Source organism: Peromyscus maniculatus, chromosome 5, assembly GCF_049852395.1.
Source record: "Peromyscus maniculatus bairdii isolate BWxNUB_F1_BW_parent chromosome 5, HU_Pman_BW_mat_3.1, whole genome shotgun sequence".
NCBI classification, from domain to species: domain Eukaryota; kingdom Metazoa; phylum Chordata; class Mammalia; order Rodentia; family Cricetidae; genus Peromyscus; species Peromyscus maniculatus.
The window spans coordinates 10,509,926-10,528,756 of NC_134856.1; the positions used below are offsets into that span (position 1 = coordinate 10,509,926).

General features: G+C 46.1%; 2 protein-coding genes across 6 annotated transcripts in view; both read right to left on the minus strand.

Moving 5' to 3' along the window:
• Positions 1-80: 80 nt before the first annotated feature.
• On the minus strand, positions 81-9,984 carry Arl2bp (ARF like GTPase 2 binding protein). Of its 2 annotated transcripts, none has more exons than XM_016003741.3 (6): positions 9,806-9,984; positions 9,058-9,119; positions 5,645-5,751; positions 4,713-4,798; positions 4,042-4,138; positions 81-1,787 (listed from the first exon to the last, which is right to left on the minus strand). In XM_016003741.3, the coding sequence occupies exons 1-6, from the start codon at positions 9,841-9,843 to the stop codon at positions 1,686-1,688; spliced, it is 492 nt and encodes a 163-aa protein (XP_015859227.3). In that variant the 5' UTR covers positions 9,844-9,984; the 3' UTR covers positions 81-1,685. The 2 variants fall into 2 exon arrangements, with proteins under 2 accessions (XP_015859227.3, XP_015859228.1); XM_016003742.3 differs by lacking the exon at positions 9,806-9,984 and adding an exon at positions 9,488-9,790.
• Positions 9,985-15,603: 5,619 nt separating this feature from the next.
• The window catches only part of Rspry1 (ring finger and SPRY domain containing 1), a 52,796-nt gene continuing 49,568 nt past the window's right edge, over positions 15,604-18,831 (minus strand). For all 4 annotated transcript variants that reach the window (XM_006985224.4, XM_042277292.2, XM_076571670.1 and 1 more), the window contains exon 15: positions 15,604-17,180. In XM_006985224.4, the coding sequence (XP_006985286.1) occupies positions 17,084-17,180 (97 nt within the window). In that variant the 3' untranslated portion in view covers positions 15,604-17,083. The remainder of the gene's footprint in view (positions 17,181-18,831) is intronic.

Here is an 18,831-nt window from a genome sequence, read left to right on the forward strand (position 1 = left end):
GGCCTTTGATCTCAAAAGACCGAAGTAACAATCACCGGATGACAGTAGTCACATTAAAGTGGACAATGCAGTAATGATGATTCTTGCCAAACACCTCAAATTTTACTCATTTTACAAAAGCACTAAATGACACATTGCTACAGAAAAAACACAGTGCTTAGCTTGTATCCTGTAAAATCAGAATGGTCACATGGGAAGTCAGCGTGAATTCTTATTTTTACTATAAAAGTTAAAGTCAAAAGTATACACTAGGAATTGAACTGTTTCTTTCTAGAGATGTGACACACATGCTTTCTGGTTGGTGACAGTCCACCAAAGATGACAGGTGACCAGAAGAACTGTACTGCCCCTCCCCCAGGCAGAGCTGGATCAGGGGAGCATCTGGCAGGAGACATTGTTACGGGAACAAATTGCAGACAACCCACTTTCCCAACAGCAAACCCGGCTCACTGGCCTGCACAATGGGCTGTACACAAGCATGCACACACACACTGGCACACTGTCGGGACAGGGCTGCACACAAGCACACACACTGGCACACTGTCGGGACAGGGCTGCACACAAGCACACACACTGGCACACTGTCGGGACAGGGCTGCACACAAGCACACACACTGGCACACTGTCGGGACAGGGCTGCACACAAGCACACACACTGGCACACTGTTGGGACAGGGCTGCACACAAGCACACACACTGGCACACTGGCACACTGTCGGGACAGGGCTGCACACAAGCACACACACTGGCACACTGTCAGGACAGGGCTGCACACAAGCACGCACACTGGCACACTGTCGGGACGGGGCTGCAGACAAGCACGCACAAGCACACTTAGCATGCTGTTGTGACAGAGCTGCAGCCTGTTTCTAGCATACAGCCTGTGTGCACTGGTGCACTAATCAGAAAGCAGATTTGCACTCGCAGCACTCACAACTAAGAAGCACACAGCATATAATACTTTGATCTTTGAAGTGGTCGATCGTGGGCGTTCCAAGATCATACTCACTAGGTTAGCCTGAGTTTTCATCTATAAAAATGTTTCTTGAAAAGAATGCTTAGAGACAGAGGAATGATGGGCCTGCGGCAAGAGCAGCAGGACTGTGTGGAAAGGATGCTGATGTAAGATGGGAGTTCCTTTTCACCGGGGGGAGAGGACATCTCTCACTGATTCCTACAGCCAGGCACGCTGTAGTCACAGGAGACTCAGAAGTCAGGACAGTTGGCCCCAGGAGCTCCCTAGATAAACACTCCCTAACAAAAACCCCAGTGAGGCTGAGGACTGAAACTGACCCACGTCAGAACAGGTGCACAAGGACGCATGTAAAGTCTGCCGGGATGAAGGAAGGGTTCACGAGGGTGTGTTGTTCACCCTGATGACACACTGCACTACCACACTGCTGGGGAGGGCCCCAGGTGAGGTGGCACAGGGGGCCTGCTCCAGGAGTCACTCTGAAGCACCTGGGGGTGTGTGTGCCTGACTTGGGGCGGGAGGGATGAGCACGGACGGAGGTTACTGACTACACGGTGTTTCTGGACAAGGGCCAGGAGCGTCGGTCATGTTTTCCAGGACTCATCAAAACTTCACATGAACGAAGATGCATCTGTCATCAGTAGCCCGTGTTTCTCTGAGCCGGCTGGGCAGGTGACCTCCTGGTGATCACACGCATGTCTGACGGTGGGACCTAGTGCCGCAGGTTGTTCTGGGAAGCTGGGGTAGAAGAGGACTTGCACAGAGAAGTCACCACCAAGCCGCTGCTTAAGTCCAGTCCTCGGCCTTCCTTTTCCTACAGGAGAAGGCAGACCATGCTGAGATGCTAGGAATGGAAAGAGTTCTCCTCACTCAGGAGCCCTAGGGTTGGAGAACGGTGGGGACAGCGGGGTAGGCGTGGGAGCTCCCAAGAAGCACACAGGAGGGCAGGCAGCAGGTTATCTCACACAGGAGGGCAGGCAGCAGGTTATCTCACACAGGAGGGCAGGCAGCAGGTTATCTCACACAGGAGGGCAGGCAGCAGGTTATCTCACACAGGAGGGCAGGCAGCAGGTTATCTCACACAGGAGGGCAGGCAGCAGGTTATCTCACACAGGAGGACAGGCAGCAGGTTATCTCACACAGGAGGGCAGGCAGCAGGTTATCTCACACAGGAGGGCAGGCAGCAGGTTATCTCACACAGGAGGGCAGGCAGCAGGTTATCTCACACAGGAGGACAGGCAGCAGGTTATCTCACACAGGAGGGCAGGCAGCAGGTTATTTCACACAGGAGGGCAGGCAGCAGGTTATCTCACACAGGAGGGCAGGCAGCAGGTTATCTCACACAGGAGGGCAGGCAGCAGGTTATCTCACACAGGAGGACAGGCAGCAGGTTATCTCACACAGGAGGGCAGGCAGCAGGTTATTTCACACAGGAGGGCAGGCAGCAGGTTATCTCACACAGGAGGGCAGGCAGCAGGTTATCTCACACAGGAGGGCAGGCAGCAGGTTATCTCACACAGGAGGGCAGGCAGCAGGTTATCTCACACAGGAGGACAGGCAGCAGGTTATCTCACACAGGAGGGCAGGCAGCAGGTTATCTCACACAGGAGGGCAGGCAGCAGGTTATCTCACACAGGAGGGCAGGCAGCAGGTTATCTCACACAGGAGGGCAGGCAGCAGGTTATCTCACACAGGAGGACAGGCAGCAGGTTATCTCACACAGGAGGACAGGCAGCAGGTTATCTCACACAGGAGGACAGGCAGCAGGTTATCTCACACAGGAGGGCAGGCAGCAGGTTATCTCACACAGGAGGGCAGGCAGCAGGTTATCTCACACAGGAGGACAGGCAGCAGGTTATCTCACACAGGAGGACAGGCAGCAGGTTATCTCACACAGGAGGACAGGCAGCAGGTTATCTCACACAGGAGGGCAGGCAGCAGGTTATCTCACACAGGAGGGCAGGCAGCAGGTTATCTCACACAGGAGGGCAGGCAGCAGGTTATTTCACACAGGAGGGCAGGCAGCAGGTTATCTCACACAGGAGGACAGGCAGCAGGTTATTTCACACAGGAGGGCAGGCAGCAGGTTATTTCACACAGGAGGGCAGGCAGCAGGTTATCTCACACAGGAGGACAGGCAGCAGGTTATTTCACACAGGAGGGCAGGCAGCAGGTTATTTCACACAGGAGGGCAGGCAGCAGGTTATCTCACACAGGAGGGCAGGCAGCAGGTTATTTCCATTTTTTCTCAACTCTGGCCTTAGACACGCTGGGGGAAAAAGACCTTTGGGGCTGGGGAAAGGGCTTGGTTAAAAGCATTGGCTGCTTTTCCAGAGAACATGGATTTGACTCCCACATAACCGTCTCTTAACTTTAGTTCCATGGGCACCAGGCATGCATGTAGTGCACAGACATACATGCAGGCAGGCAGACACTTATACACATAAAAAAGTAGTGAGTTTAACAAACATGACTGGCCAGGTGGTGGTGGCGCACGCCTCAAATCCCAGCACGTGGGAGTCAGAGGCAGGTGGATCTCTTTGAGTTCAAGGCCAGCCTGGTCTACAGAGTGAGTTCCAAGACAGCCAGGAATACACAGAGAAGCCCCATTTCAACAAACAAACAAAGACTCTAACTGGGAATGGGTAGTGCCACGCCTTTAATCCAAGTACTCAGGAGACTGAGGCAGGAGGATCTCTGAATTTGAGGCCAGCTTGGTCTACATAGCAAATTCCAGGCTATACAACGGTAAGACTGTCTCAATAAAAACATTCATAAACAAGTGAGGCAGCTGCTCACTGCTTGGAGCTTTGTTTTAATTTAAAGGAGCCTGCACAGTAAAGAGAGCCTGGCTCTTTGCTGGGAACACTGGGCAAGTTGCATCAAGACATAGAAAGGCAGCATGGAGCAGCAACTTCTATCTATTCCTCAAAACTAACAACTAGTACTAGCCATCTCAAAGGGGGACAAAAGGTGGAGGGTCCAGGGCAGCTGGCTGTCTCTGCAGCTCCACCCCTTACTTCCCGCGTGGCTCACTGGGGCTAAGTGTGTGAGCAGTCGTAACTTACTGCTCTGTAGTACAGGAACATCTCCTTGAAAGCCAGAAAATCCGTGAATGTGAGCAGCATGTCAAAGATGTCACCAGCCACTTCATCCTTATGGTGCCTGCAAAGGACAGAACACTGGCTTTGTGAATCAACAGGAAGACAGACTCCCTTCCCAGGTGCACGAGCCTGGCATGGGGAGCATGCCTGTCAGCTCCTGGGTGGGGGCAGAAGGATCATGCTTGTGGCCATCCTTGGCTGTAAGAGATCCTGTCTCAAAATAAATAAATAAATAAATAAAAATAGGGGCTGGAGAGAAGGCTCAGTGGTTAAGAGCACTTGCTGCTCTTGCAGAGGACCCAGGGTTCCCAGCATGCATGTGGCCACTCACAGGTGCCTATAACTCCAGTTCTAGAGGACTTAAAACCCTCTCCTGGCCTCTCTGTGCTCCTGCACACACATGGTGCATATAAACTCATGCAGACTCACATACATACACATACATTTAAAAAACGAATACATAAATCTCTTCAAAAATAAAAATGAAAAAAAAAAATGCCTTGCAAAGGCATAGAGGGCCTCCCACTCAGGACCCAGCCACCCAGGGCTCTCGGTGAAGAAAAGGAGAGAGAGTGGGTTTTCTTCAGTCTAGGGAGGAAGATGGGCAGCATAGAACCTGAGTCAAGCTCACTCACTGCAGCGTTGTTGTGAAAGCCGCCATGTTGAAGCCTGGGATCCGTTCCAGCAGCTGCTCTTCAATGTACTTCTCTACCAGGGAAATCTGCAACAGCGGGACAGGACTGTGTGGGCCCTCGGGGAGAAGTGAGACTTCTTTGCAGAGCCTCCACCTACCCTGGGCAGTCATCACATGCGCGCATGTATGACATGAGTGAGTGCAGATGTCTGCAGAAGCCAGAAGAGGGTGTTGGATCCTCTAGAACTAGAGTTATAGGTAGTTGTTAGCCCCTGGACGTAGGCGTTGGAACTGACAGTCCTCTAGAAGCCATCTTGTCCAGCCCTGTGTTTTTTATTTTATCTATCATTACTGGGTGTATGATGCATGTATGAGTGAGCACCATGCTCACAATGTGCACGTGGATGTCACAGGACAGTGTCTATGGACTCAGTTCTCTCCCTCCATCTCTTTGCTGGCACTGTTGTTTATTTCTCACAGCACACAAATGCAAGGTATCACAAGACTATGGAAAGGCAAATCTGTTGTAATCAACACGTTGCAAGCTCATCAAATACTTCACAAATGCCCTTTTGAAACTGGCTCCAAGATCTGGCAAGAGAAAGCGATCTAGACCAGATTCACCAGCATTGCTCCTGGCTGTGCTGGCCTTCATAAAAAGGAACCAATTCCATCTTTTCTTTAAAGAAATAATCTTGCCAAAAAACCTAAGTTGACTTGAAATTCAGTAGGTAGCCCAGGCAGGCTTATAACTTGCAGCCATCCTCTAGCCTCAGCCTCCTTAGTGCTGGTTTACACGTGTTACTAAGCTCTGTAACATCTTGATTCTAATCCAAACTTCTTGATAGAATATATTAGTTATATATAAAAGGGATTTAAGTTCAAATTTTAAAGAAACCCTAATCTTCTGGTAGGAGAAACAGATCTACTTACATATTCATTAAAAATGGGGGTGTAGGTGAGTTTATTCTCTTCTGTGTCTTCAAACTCCTGGTAGTACTTGTCCAGGAAGTTCCTCTGCAGTAACTGGAACTCATCATCTGACACAGGGGAAGTTCATTCTTTGTGATGAGGTGCGACGCTACAGTGTTCCTTCCCCACAGCCAACCACGGCTCACAACCTGTTCTCAGGTGCCCAAGTCTGACGCCCCTGTCTGCCCTCCACAGCCATCAGGCACACACATGGTCCACATACATACGTTCAGGCAAACCACTCATAAATATAAATAAACAAACACAAAAACCAATTAAAAACTCAGTAAGATATATCTAAAAGTAAAAACTTCAACCTTTTAAAAACATGCAAAAAAAAAAAAAAAAAAAATGCCGGGCGGTGGTGGCGCACGCCTTTAATCCCAGCACTCGGGAGGCAGAGGCAGGCGGATCTCTGTGAGTTCGAGGCCAGCCTGGGCTACCAAGTGAGCTCCAGGAAAGGCGCAAAGCTACACAGAGAAACCCTGTCTCGAAAAACAAAAAAAAAAACAAAAAACATGCAGTTTGCTGGCTTAAGTGTGCTCACATTGCTTTGCAATATTTTATTTTTTAGCTTTTTGAGGGTCTCTATAGATATATATTTTTGGCTGGCTTAGACTTCACTATGCAGACCAGGCTGGCCTTGAACTTGTAGCCATCCTCCTGACTCTGAGTGCTAGGGTCACAGGTATATGCCACACTGGGTGGTGGAGGCACATGCCTTAATCCCAGCACTTGGATGTCAGAGGCAGCCTGGTCTACAAAGTGAGTTCCAAGGTAGCCAGGGCTACACAAACCCTGTCTGGAGAAATGAAAAACAAAAACCCAGCTATATGCCACAATATATCCAAACAGGATAGTTTGTAAACTACCTGGTACCTCTCTTTCACACATAAATTTATTGTGTATACAAAAGGTAAGCTCTCAAATTGGGAGACTTCAATGGCAAGAAGCCCAGTCTCTCCTAGTTCAATTTTTTTTACTATTAAATAACATTTTTATTTTTAAGTGTGTATGTGCACATATTTGCCATGTGTAAGGGCGGAGGTCAGAGGAAAACCTGCAGAGAAGGTTCTTTCCTTCACACGAGTCTTGGGAATTGAACTCAGGTCATCAGGCTTGGCAGCAAGTACTTTACCCCCGAACCATCTCATTGGTCCTCATTTTTTTTAGCTATGTATTTATTTTGAGACAGTGTCTCACTGTGTAGCTCTGACTGGCTCGAACTCAAAGGTCCTGCTACCTCTGCCTCCTGAGTTCTGGAGCTGATGGCACGTGCCATGGCACCCATCTAGAGGCTGGGTGCTTGATTCTGCTTCTACCATGTGAACTTGGGACTCTTAGGCCTGAAAGCCATTTTGCTGCCCCCCTTTCTCCTACTTTACTATCTATCATTTTAGCAGCAGTAGTGAAAGGCACATAGTGGGTTAAAGGGTAGGGCCTGCAAGAGGCCACTGCTTGGGTTCAAACCCTACCTCAGCCATATACTTTGTGTGGTCTTGGACAAGTGACCTTATTTCTGAAGACCCCAATCTCCTCAACTATGTGTCCATCACAGAGGCTCGTTAGGTGGGATTCAGAGGAGAGCCCAGGTAGACTTGAAGCAAACACTCAAGGTCAGGGAGGAGGGATTCTGACAACGGAACCCACTAGCATTTCTACAACGAGAAGGACACCTTCAAAAGTGACCCAGGCCTGAGGAAGCTCATTTCTCTACAACAGGCAGGATGTCCATGGTGAACAAAACAACTAAAAACTCATCAGGAGAGCTTCTGGTGAGACATGGGAAGTAATACACAGAGGTTCAAAAGTGTTGTTAGTGGTTTTTCAGACTAACCCGGGTTAAGTCACATACCCAAAAATAAGACAGCAGGGTCTTTTCCTAACTGCTAGAAAAATTGGTAAACTGTCAAAATTTTGTTCAATTTAGTTTTCCTCTCTACCTACTTGCCTTCAATTTTGGATTTATTACTGCCTTCTGGTCACTTAGTAGAATAGACAGATGCCCAGAGGGATGCAGAAACAGGAACCAAGAAGGCAAGGAAACGGGGTATGTTGGCTCATGCCTTCAATCCTAGCACTAGAGAGGCTGAGGCAGGAAGATGGTAAGCTCAAGGCTGGCCTGCACATGAGACCCTAAAAGCAAAACTCTCAACACAAAACCAACCAACAAAACACATCAAGAAAATAGAGATCCAAGTCACTGGTAGTGGCCTACACCTTTAATCCCAGGCAGACAGATCTCTGAGTTGGAGGGTAGCCTAGTCTATAGAGTGAGTTCCAGAACAGCCAGGGCTACACAGAGAAACCCTGTCTCAAAAACACCAGCACCAACAAAAACTAAACAGCAGCAGCAACAAGAAAAGAAAACAGAGATCCAAGGAGATTAGACGCCTTGTCTTTTCATGGACAAGTGTTGCACAGGGTCATGGTTCATGTTCTGTTCCACAGCATGAAAATGTTAAAGCTCAAAACAATCCAACACTGCCCTTACTGTATATGTGAAATAAAGTTGGTTAACATTTCCTGAAGCCTTGCCGAGAGCTCTGCCCTACCCACCAGGTAGGTTTTCAGAATCTGTCTCCTTCAAGACCTTGAATCAATGGCTATTATTTAAAAAGCACTGGATCTTACAGAGCAGAGCCAGGACCTGGGGACACCCCCGCCACCACCTTCCCACACGCCTCCACCTACCTGTGCTGAGATAATAGAGGTGTGCTACATATTGGGTTTTGGGTTCTTTCTTTCTTTTCTTTTCTTTTTTTTTTTTTTTGGTTTTTCGAGACAGGGTTTCTCTGTGTAGCTTTGCACCTTTCCTGGATCTTGCTCTGTTTTTTAATTATATTTTTATTTTGTTTGTGCATGGGCACATGCCTGCAGCCTGTGTATGGATGTCTGAAGGCGACTTTCGGGAGCCAGTTCCACCTTGTGGATTCTGGGGACGAAACAAGGGTTGTCAGACTTTGCTGGTGAGTGCCTCTACCCACTGAACCATCTTGCTGACCCTCCTTGTTTCTAAGAAAAATCTTAGTATGGCTTGCTTACTATTACATTGTGCTGTGTTAAACTTTTGGTGTATCTTGATGTTTTGTGTTTTATTTCTCTGCATGTTCTCATAAGCAAAGGTCTGGGCTGTTGAGATGGCTCAGAGGCTAAAGGCACTGCTATACAAGCCTGGTGACCTGAGTTCAACCCTCAGAACCAACTCCGCAAAGTTGTCCTGTGACCTCCACTTGCGCCTAGCGGCCTAGGAAACTCCCTGACCCCAATCACACACATAAATGAATACAATTTTAAAAACTGTTTTAAAGCAAGAGTCTATCTACATAAGAATTAAGGAACTAGAGGGGTCACTTAGTGGTGTGGAAACTTACCCATAATAATGTCCTCTAAACACCCAACCACAGCATCAAATTCTGCATCAGAGGCGGAGGAGCTAAAAACACATCAGGATTAGGTGCTGGTCCAAATAATTATTTTACAAGTCGTATTTATGTTTTCTGTGGGGATGGGGATTGTACACAAGGCCTTGTGCATCACGGGCAATCACAACAACAAAGCCCATGACCTTTTTTAATGTAAATTTTCCAATGCGCATAAAAAGAGTCGCAAGATGAACCACCCATCACTCAGTTTCAGCAGCCAAGGATTACCGTCTAGCTCAGAAACTTCAAATACAGGAAAAACACCCGTGACCAAACCCTAGGTATGGCAATCACCAAAGACACAAACAATACGGGGAGGTGAGACTGGCGTGGCACATCTTTAGACTCCCGCATTTATTACCCACGGGGATCTACTCACCGCATCCTGGCTCTTAGGCCAGAGAGGTCTATCTGTTTGGTGGTGAGTGTGACCACCGGAGGAGCACCGGCCTAGAGGGTAGGTAACTGGATCAGGAGTGGCCTGAGACGGGCGGTAAGGCCGCCGCCAGTCCTGGCAGCTCAAGGCCCTAGGTTTTGTTGACGGCCAAGATTCAGGCCGGAGGATTGTGACGGAAGCGCAGGTAATCGGTGACACAGCCCCGCGGAGGCCGCGGGTAAGAAACGCCCGGCTAGAGCGGAGCCCCAGCCCCGGCCGGCCCGCCCGCCCGCCCGCGCCCACCCCGGAGGCGTCACTCACAAGGACAGCGCGAAGCTCTCTTCTTCTAGGGCGTCCATCGTAAGGGCGCCGCAGTCACCGGCCCGGGCCCGCGGCCCCGCCGCCTCCTACCGCACCCGCCGCCGGGCCGGGCTCCGCCGTGGTCCGCACCGCCTCAACCGCATCAAGGGCCCGCAGGAGGCCGCGCCCGTGCCCCGCCCGGCGATCGCGCGAGGCCGGGGCTGAGGCTCCCGGCTGGGCCCTGCGCCCGCCCGCCTCTCGCGGGGCCACCCCGCCGGTCTGTTAGGGCCCGCGGTGCGCCGCAGCCCCGCCTTCCGTCACCATGGTTACCCCCGCGGCTCCAGCAGCCAATCACAGCCTCCGGCTCTCGGACTCACGCAGAGGGTTGCAAAATGGTGGCAGCCTGTGTGTCGACTCTTGCTGTTTCTGGCTGGCAGATGAAGCGATGGGAGCTAAGAGCCTCAGTTTCTTCACTTGCAACTTTTTGGGGGTAGTAAAGATTATGTTGTTGAAACCGTATTTTAAGAGCGCTGGAGAAGGCCAAATTGCTCGAAAGCCAGTTTATCGTCTTTTGTCCCAGATAAAGCAGATGTCTGTTTTACCAGAAAGTTACTTCTTGGAAATATGAAAGGTTCCAGGGCATTAAATGGATGTCTTGTAATTTGACTTGTAATCTTCAAATCAAAAGCAAGAGCTGAGTGATGGCATGAGTATGAAGTCCCAGCATTTGGAAGGCGGGGGCAAGCGGTTAGAAGCATTCAAGACCTGCTTCAGCTACAAAGTTTGCTGTCAGCTTAGGTGAAGAGAGACTTTGTCTCAATAAACACAGAAAACCAGAAACAACAAATTAGACAGTAAAGGGCTTCTTGGATAATTATGCAGTACAAAAACGTTGACAACCACTTGAAGCCAAATAATCAGAAATTAAATAACTTTGCTCCTGCAAAAGTCCCCTCAGAAACTGCCACACGGTGAAAATGGATTTCCTGAGACTGATTTCTCATATTACTATTATTTTTTCCCATATTACTATTATTTTATTATTTTTTGAGACAGGATCTCAGTATGTAGCCTTTGTTGGCCAGGAGCTCACTATGTAGAACAGGCTGGCCTTGAACTCAAAGATCCACCTGCCTCTACCTTTCAAGTGCTGGGATTAAAGACGTGTGCCATCACTGCCCGGCTTTGATTGTGATTTTTTTTTTTTTTTTTTTTTTTTTTGGTTTTTCGAGACAGGGTTTCTCTGTGTATGATTGTGATTTTTGACATGATTGATTTCTTGACGTGATTGATGTGGGAGGGCCCAGTCCCCTGTAGGTGGGCAGGTGTGGGCTTATGTAAGGAAGCTGAGCAAGCTACAGAGAAACAAGCCAGTAAGTAGCATTTCTTTGTCTACCTACTTCAGTTCCTGCCTCCAGGTTCCTGCAGCGAGTTCCTGTCCCAACTTCCTTCAAAGATGGACTATGACATGGAAGTGGAAGCAAAATAAACCCTCTCCTCCCCCAAACTGGCTTTGGTTAGTATTTTGTCATGGTTCTGATAAACTAGGATGACAAGCATCTAGAAATTCTGTTCCATCAGCCTGTTCTGTGATATCTGTACACTATGTGAAGATATATTGTTGTGATTGGTTTAAAAAAAGAGCTGAATGTCCAATAGCTAGGCAGGAGGTACAGGTGGTACTTCTGGGCAGAGAAAGAGGAGGAATCTAGGTGCTCTGAGGCAATACACATGGAAAAGTGGGATGGGCAGTATGGAAATAAGGTAAAAAGCCATGAGGCAAAATGTAGATTAATGTACATGGGTTAATTTAAGGTGTAAGAGCTGGTGGAACAAGCCTAAGTTAAGGCCGAGCTTTCATAATTAAGAAGTCTGTGTCGTTATTTGGCAGCTGGCTGGTGGGACAGAAAAAGACTCATTACAATCAATCACTGGTCAAACTCAAGGTCCTATAACATACTTTATATCAACTTCCTTCTGTGGCACACAAACTTGCCTGTTGTTGTTTCAGGACTCAAGCAGGAAAGGAATGAAATTTAATTTTGTCTCTATTAGTTACCTGTTGCTATTTACCACCTCTCCTTCCCCGAGAAACGTAGTTGACTAAAACAAATAGTTTACTCATTAATCTGTGTTTTGGGAAAGGCTTGGCAAGGACAACTAGCCTTTGTTCCATTTGGTGTCATTTAGTAGGGCTGCAATGGAGTTTGAGAAGCCTTTCACAGAGCTCAGGTAGGAGGCAACTTAGTGGTGGCCCAGGGATAGCAGTTGGTGAGGACTGGGGTGGGGTGGGGTTGGGTGAGGTTGCTGAGGTTCCTTTCTACATGGGCTTTCTGGAGATGTTTGGGTTTTCTCACACAACAGCAACTGGGCTCAAGAGCAAGTATTTCTGCTGGGCATGGTGAAGCACACCATTAATCTCAGCACTTGGGAGGCAGAAGCAGGTAGATCTCTGTTTGAGGCCAGTCTGGTCTATGGAGTTCTAGACCAGCCAGGTTATATGAGACCCTGTCAAAAAACAAAAACACCCCTACACACACACACACACACTGTAGACCAGGCTAGCCTCGAACTCAAGAGATCTGCCTGCCTCTGCCTCCCAAGTGCTGGGATTAAAGGTGTTCGTGACCACCTCCCTGCATAAAATAAAATCTTAAAAAACAAACAAAACCAGCCTTCCAGGCTGGAGAGATGAGATGGCTCATAGGTTGGGTACTTTATGCTCTTCCAGAGTTCAGTTCCCAGCACCCATATGAGGTAGCTGTTTACCACCTTGAACTCTAGCTCTAGATTCAACATCCTTTCCTTTAAAAAGAAGTTGAGTAGAGTGGCATATGCCTTTAATTTCAGCACCGAGAAGGCAGAGGCAGGAGGATCTCTGTGAGTTCAAGGCCTATTCAGGGTTACATAGTGAGACTTTGTCTAAAAGAAAATCCAGCAAACAAAAATCCCTGCTTTTTTCCTTTAATTAAAAAAAAATTACACTTTATTTGTATATGTATGCACGCACAAGGTCAGGACAACTTGCAGGAGTTGGTTCTCTCCTTCTACAATATGGATACCAGGGATCAAACTCAGGTCATTAGACCTGGTGGCAAGTGCCTTTGCCTACTGAATGAGCATCTTGCCAGCACTTTTTCATTAAAAATAACTCTCAAAAATGTATTCTATGTGTATGGATGTTTTGCTTGCATATGTCTCTGCACCACATGCATACCTGTTGGCTGAGGGAGGCCAGAGTGGGTGTGTTGGATCACTTGGAAGTAGAGTTACAGATGATCGTGAGACACCATGTGGGTGCTGGCAATCAAACCTAAGTCCTCTTGGAGAATAACCAGTGCTCTTAACTGCTGACCCATCTTTCTAGTCTGTCTTTAGTTTTTTGAGATAGGATCTTATTCTGTAGCCCATGCTGGCCTGGAACTCACAATGTAATCTAGGCTATCTACAAACTCATGGTAAACCTCTTGCCCCTAAAATGCTGGCATTATAGGCATAAGCTGCCACAACTAGCTACATTAAAACTATTTCTGCTGGGCGTAGTAGCATACACCTTTAGTCCCAGCACTTGGGAGGCAGAGGCAGGCAGATCTCTGTGAGTTTGAGGCCCATCTAGTCTACAGAATGAGTCCTAGTGCATCCAAAGCTACACAGTGATACCCTATCAAAGACCAACCAAACAAAAAAAACAAAAGAAAAAACCCAAGAACAAACATAAAAACACACAAAAACTGTTCCTGCTCAGAGTGGTAGTACAAACCTTTAATTCCAGCACTTTTTTTTAAAAAAAGATTTATTTATTTTATGTATATGGTGCTCTATCTGCATGTACACCTGCAGGCCAGAAAAGGGCATCAGATCCCATTATAGACGATTGTGAGCCACCATGTGGTTGCCGGGAATTGAGCTCAGGACCTCTGCAAGAATTGCCAATGCTCGTAACCGCTGAGCTATCTCTCCAGGCCCCTAATTCCAGCACTTTGAAGGCAGAGGCAGAGGCAGAGGCAGAGGCAGAGGCAGAGGCAGAGGCAGAGGCAGAGGCAGAGGGATCTCTGAGTTCCATGCCAGACTGGTCTACATAGCCAGTTCTAGGCCAGGCCAGTGGGAGCTACACAGTGAGACCCTGCCTCAAAACCAAAAGTTTATATATACTTATAAAAAATTATATATATATTTCCTAAGTGAATAAGCAGTAGCACAAGATAGATAGTGGACACTAATGGAAAGAGCTGACATGTAAAAGGATAAATATTCAAGATGGCTGAAATCATTTTCTACTGCCGAAGTCTTCAGTTTCTGTGGCTTAATCATTATTTCCTAGAACTCTGCAAATGGCACCAGGATTTTTTCCTGCTTTACATCACCCAAAAGAAGATGGCAGTTCACTAATTTTTCTGGCAAAAATTCTAAACTTCCCCAAGGAATCACTGGGGAAATGCTGTAACAGGTCTCTTCCCCTCCTCTGATTCAGTATCTGCATGTGGCTTACCAATCCATTTTTTTCTTCTCTATGTGCAGTATGTACCCTTTTAAAGTAGCTTCAAGATTGGTTGGGGATTTAGCTCAGTGGTCGAGCGCTTGCCTAGCAAGCACAAGGCCCTGGGTTTGGTCCTCAGCTCTGGGGAAAAAAAAAAAAGTAGCTTCAAGATAAATTAGCTTCCATCCTGAATGGTTTATCAGTTCACTACTGAAGCTCTTCTGCTTTATAGTCTCAAAGTTAAAAACTGGAAAAGCAGGCCACCTTAGGAGCAAAGTTCAAGGGCAAATTTCTAGAAAGCTGGCAGGTTCCTGCAGTCCTTCGGCCCCTGTTGTTTTAGATTTTCTGCTTCCCTAGCTCCACCCCACTTACTCTTCTATTCCATTCCCAAATAGAGGGCAGAGCCATCCTCTAAGGCCACTATGCAGGAACTTCCAAGCTTGATAAACACCATTGCCTTCTTACTGTTCTTAGGAGGAAATACAAATGCCTTAGCACACTTCATGAGCAGCTCCTGACCTCCTGCAGCAGAGCATGCTATTCCCACCACATCCTTCCTGTCTTCCCTGTACCAACTTTCTTTCTTAATGAGGACCTTTGCCCACAATGCTATGACCACCTAGATACCCAGTCTTGGAAGCCTGTCCTCAGATCCTCGGCCTGGCTACATCCTTATGTCTCCCTTAGTTTTCTTCTGACAACTTTCCCTACCCATGTTAGCCAAATATCTAGAGTAGTTCTGCCTCATTCTCCCCATAACTACATACTTCTGTTCTGGGCAGCATATTCTTTTTCTTCATGGCACTAGCAAATTAGCACAGTACACAGAAATTACACTGCCTCTTCCTGCTGTTGCTTTGTAAGAGATGTCTGATAAGCCACACAGGCACAGTGAAAGCACCTATTGTAGCCTATCAGCGAAGGGCTATTTGATTGATATGTAATTAAACAAGATCTCACTATATAGTCCTGGCTGTCCTGGAACTCTGAGACTGGTCTGCCTCTGCTCCCCAGGTGCTGGGACTAAAGGCATGCATCACGCTTGGCTAAACTTAGTTCTTAATTTTCTTTTCCTTTGAGGTTCTAGGGAGGGAACACATGGCCTTGAGCATGCCAGACAGCAATCTACCACTGAGTTAAAGATCCAGGGCTATACAGCCCTGACTGGAACTCACTATGTAGCAGCCTAGGCTGGCTGCACACTCAGGTAAATCTTCCAGTCTCAGCCTTCTCAGTGCTGGTGATACAGGCCCGACTTTCTTCCTCAGCTCTTATACTTGGTTCTTACCTACCCTGAGGAGTAGAAGCTTTAGTAGAAGACACCAATGAGAACGGTGAAGTCTTAGAGTAAAAAATGCAACAGATATTTTATTCTTCAATGCAAATTACTGCATTCACCACAAGCTGAAGAGGAGAACACATAACTATCTGTATATATACTTATATATATATATACACATATATATATTTGGATTTATGGAAGACTAGCAAGACATGGAAAAATCCAGCACCCCAGCAAGTACAGCCAGGAAGGAAGTCACCTCCATGGTAGGACAGGTTTAATAAACTACAAACAAGAAAGAGGGAGAAGGAAGGAAAAGAATGTGCAGTGAGTTTAAGACACTGTAAAACTCAGAAGACATCTACTGTTCAAGTATAAACTCAGTAAGGACTTGGCATAAATTGAAAGGCAGTTGCTGAGGTACACCATTATGAAATAAGTCTTAAAAATTTACAATTCTACCTTCCAATTTTCTGGGAGAAAAAAGTGAACTCTTAAAGGCCTTCACCAGAGACCCTGAGAGGGATATAAAACACTTTTGATGAAGACAGAGTCAACAATTCATGATTGAACTTGCTATTCAAAAACATGTATTTATTTAAAACAACAGGATCTGTGTTCTCGGACTGTTCTCTAGAGACTATTAATTCAAGCGTTTCAAAGTATATTACTTCCAAAAACAATACTGATTAAAAATTAAAAATAAAAACCAAAAAAAAAAAAAAAAAAAAGAAGAAAAAGAAAACTTGATTTTATGGTACCTCAAAGATACATTAACTACCAAATTTTCTCCAGTCTAACATTGCAATTGGTTTAAGAGTTCCTCCTGCATTGGTAAAACACATTTCCTCACAAAATGTGGGTACTGAAACTGGATAGAAACACCATGAATGTGAAAATACCACCAATTTTCTGTAGTTTAAAAAAAATTAGAATGTTCTTTGGAATCACTGAAATATAAAAAAAAAAAATTGTTTTTTTTTCCCCTACAGTCTGTGCACCTTCTTTCAGGATCTCCATGTTGCTTGAAGTAATGACCTGTGTAATGCTACGTTTACAGATTCAAGTCTTGCAGTGCAATATCCATGCTTAACACACCGGGGTTTCTCTGACCAATGATGCTTAACCCAGACACGCTGTCAATTACTTCTCCAAAGTGACTTCACCCCAAAATAAAACTGTGGACTAAGACACAAAACACCTTGTGTTAAACAATCAAGTGAGCCCAACATGAAGAACCCTGGCGTGGTTTCAGCACTCAGGAGACCCTTGTCACCTGCTGTTTTCATAGACGTACCACAGGCCCAGCTGCTGACACTCAGCCTGCCTTGGCCTCAAAAGGAACTCAGGGCTGGCAAGTTGGATTAGATTCTAAGAGAATTTGTCTTTGACAAACTACCAATTTTAGCATAAAATCTGGCCATGGCTATAAGTTTCAATGTGCGTACAACTGGTTAGAGATGTTTGTGGGTTTTTTTTTCCTTTTCTTTTCAACATTGCTGGAATTGAGTAGAAATATGTCCATATCTCTTCACATGTGTCATGAAATATGAGAAATCTGTCTGATTCTGGACACTATTTCTTTACGACACAATGGGCAGGTCTCCAGTTGCAAGGCACAATCCATGCACAGGTCGCTGAAGAAAAAGATACAAATGCCAGTTAAGTTAATGCTTTAAAAGGCCAAACTCTACCTGCCAGTTAAATCTAAAATGTTAACAAGTCTGTTGGAGAAAGTGTACATATTATGCATGGTTTGGAAAATAACATGAAGAAAATATATAAATAAAAATTAACTCTCCCTCCTATTTTTGATCCTCAATCTTCCTCCTCTGTGAGTTAAATAAAAAGTTCATTTTTCAAGAAAATCTATATGTACAAATTATATATACACAGACACGTATGTGTGTGTGTGTGCACGCGTGCATATATGTGTGTGTATATGTTCAGGGATATATGCTATTTTCCCCCTATCAGCTAGTCATTTATCCTAGTAATATTTACTAAATATATCTTTCACCACAGATGTTACTTTATTATATAATATGTGACTAATAAATTAATGTATAATGACTAATAAATGCCTTTATTATATATTGGATTTTCAGTGTTTTAAAATTCTTCTCTCATACATTACATCCTGACTGCAGTTTCCCCTCCCTCCATTCTTCCTAGTCCCTTCTCCCATCTCCCCTCTCCCCAGATCCACTATTCCTCCATTTCCCTTAAAAAAAAAAAAAAAAGAGCAGGGCTCCTCGGAATATCAACTGAACATGGCTTAAGAAGTTACAATAAGACTAGGCACAAACCCTCATATCAAGGCTGGATGAGGCAAGAGACAGTTTCTCTGTGTAACAGCCCTGGCTGTCCTGGAATCAGGCTGGCCTCAGACTCAGAGATCTAGCCATCTCTGCTTCCTGAGTGCTGGGATTAAAGGTGTGCACCGCCGTGGCACAGTTAGATTTTCAGTTTTTAAAAATGTTTTGTGTATGTGTACTATGTGAAGCACCTGCAGAGGCCAGAAGAGGGCAATGGATCTCCTGGAACTAGAGCTTCCATTTGGGTGCTGGGAATTGAACCTGGGTCCTTTGGAAGAGCAGCCAGTGCTCCTAACTGCTGAGCCATCTCTCCAGCCCTCCTAGCTTCTTTACAGAAGCACAACAAACTTGGCTGCATTCTCAGTTTTCCGCTTTCTTCCCAAGGCAGTATAAAAAGGGCTTTCTAACGGATCAACGAACAGGCTGGTGCTTACGCACACAGTAAGAAGAGGTGCTGGCTTAGGCTGTAAATCAAAGTGTCAGTAACAAGCAGCTCTGTCTCGTTCCCAACATCTGAGCATGTTTCTGCATGTCACTATTAAACAGATGCTAGTCACTCTGTAGTCATGCGCATAGCGCCAGCACTTGTGAAGCTGAGGCAGAACAGCCTGGGCTCTATAGCAAGACCTCATCTCAAAAACAAACACAATTTTCAAAAGAAAAAAGAAATAAAGAAAAATGTCAGACATTGCTCAGTGCCTACCATGTGTGAGGGTCTGGGTTCTATCCCTGCACAACCCAAAGATAACACAAAAGGATGCTAGCATTTAGCCAGAAAACATTTTAAGGAATTTGAGGAATTGTTATCTGTTCTTATTTGATTTATTAGGAATTTTTTTAGATTGACTTATTTTTTGTGTTTCACCTGTATGTCCATATTTCTGTGCACCACTTGCATGCCTGGGGCCCTCAGAGGTTAGAAGGCGTGGGATCTGCTGGACTGTAGATGGCTGTGAGCCACCACATGTTT

What these genes read in the sequence shown, in the direction of transcription:
- Arl2bp (XM_016003741.3), bottom strand. Translation starts at nt 9,843, where the DNA reads ATGGACGCCCTAGAAGAAGAGAGCTTCGCGCTGTCCTT. An exon ending in GCTTTCACAACAACGCTGCA is followed by an intron (nt 4,139 to 4,712) that starts GTGAGTGAGCTT and finishes TGTCCTTTGCAG; the next exon opens with GCACCATAAGGATGAAGTGG. An exon ending in TGTTCCTGTACTACAGAGCA is followed by an intron (nt 1,788 to 4,041) that starts GTAAGTTACGAC and finishes CTTCTCCTGTAG; the next exon opens with GAAAAGGAAGGCCGAGGACT.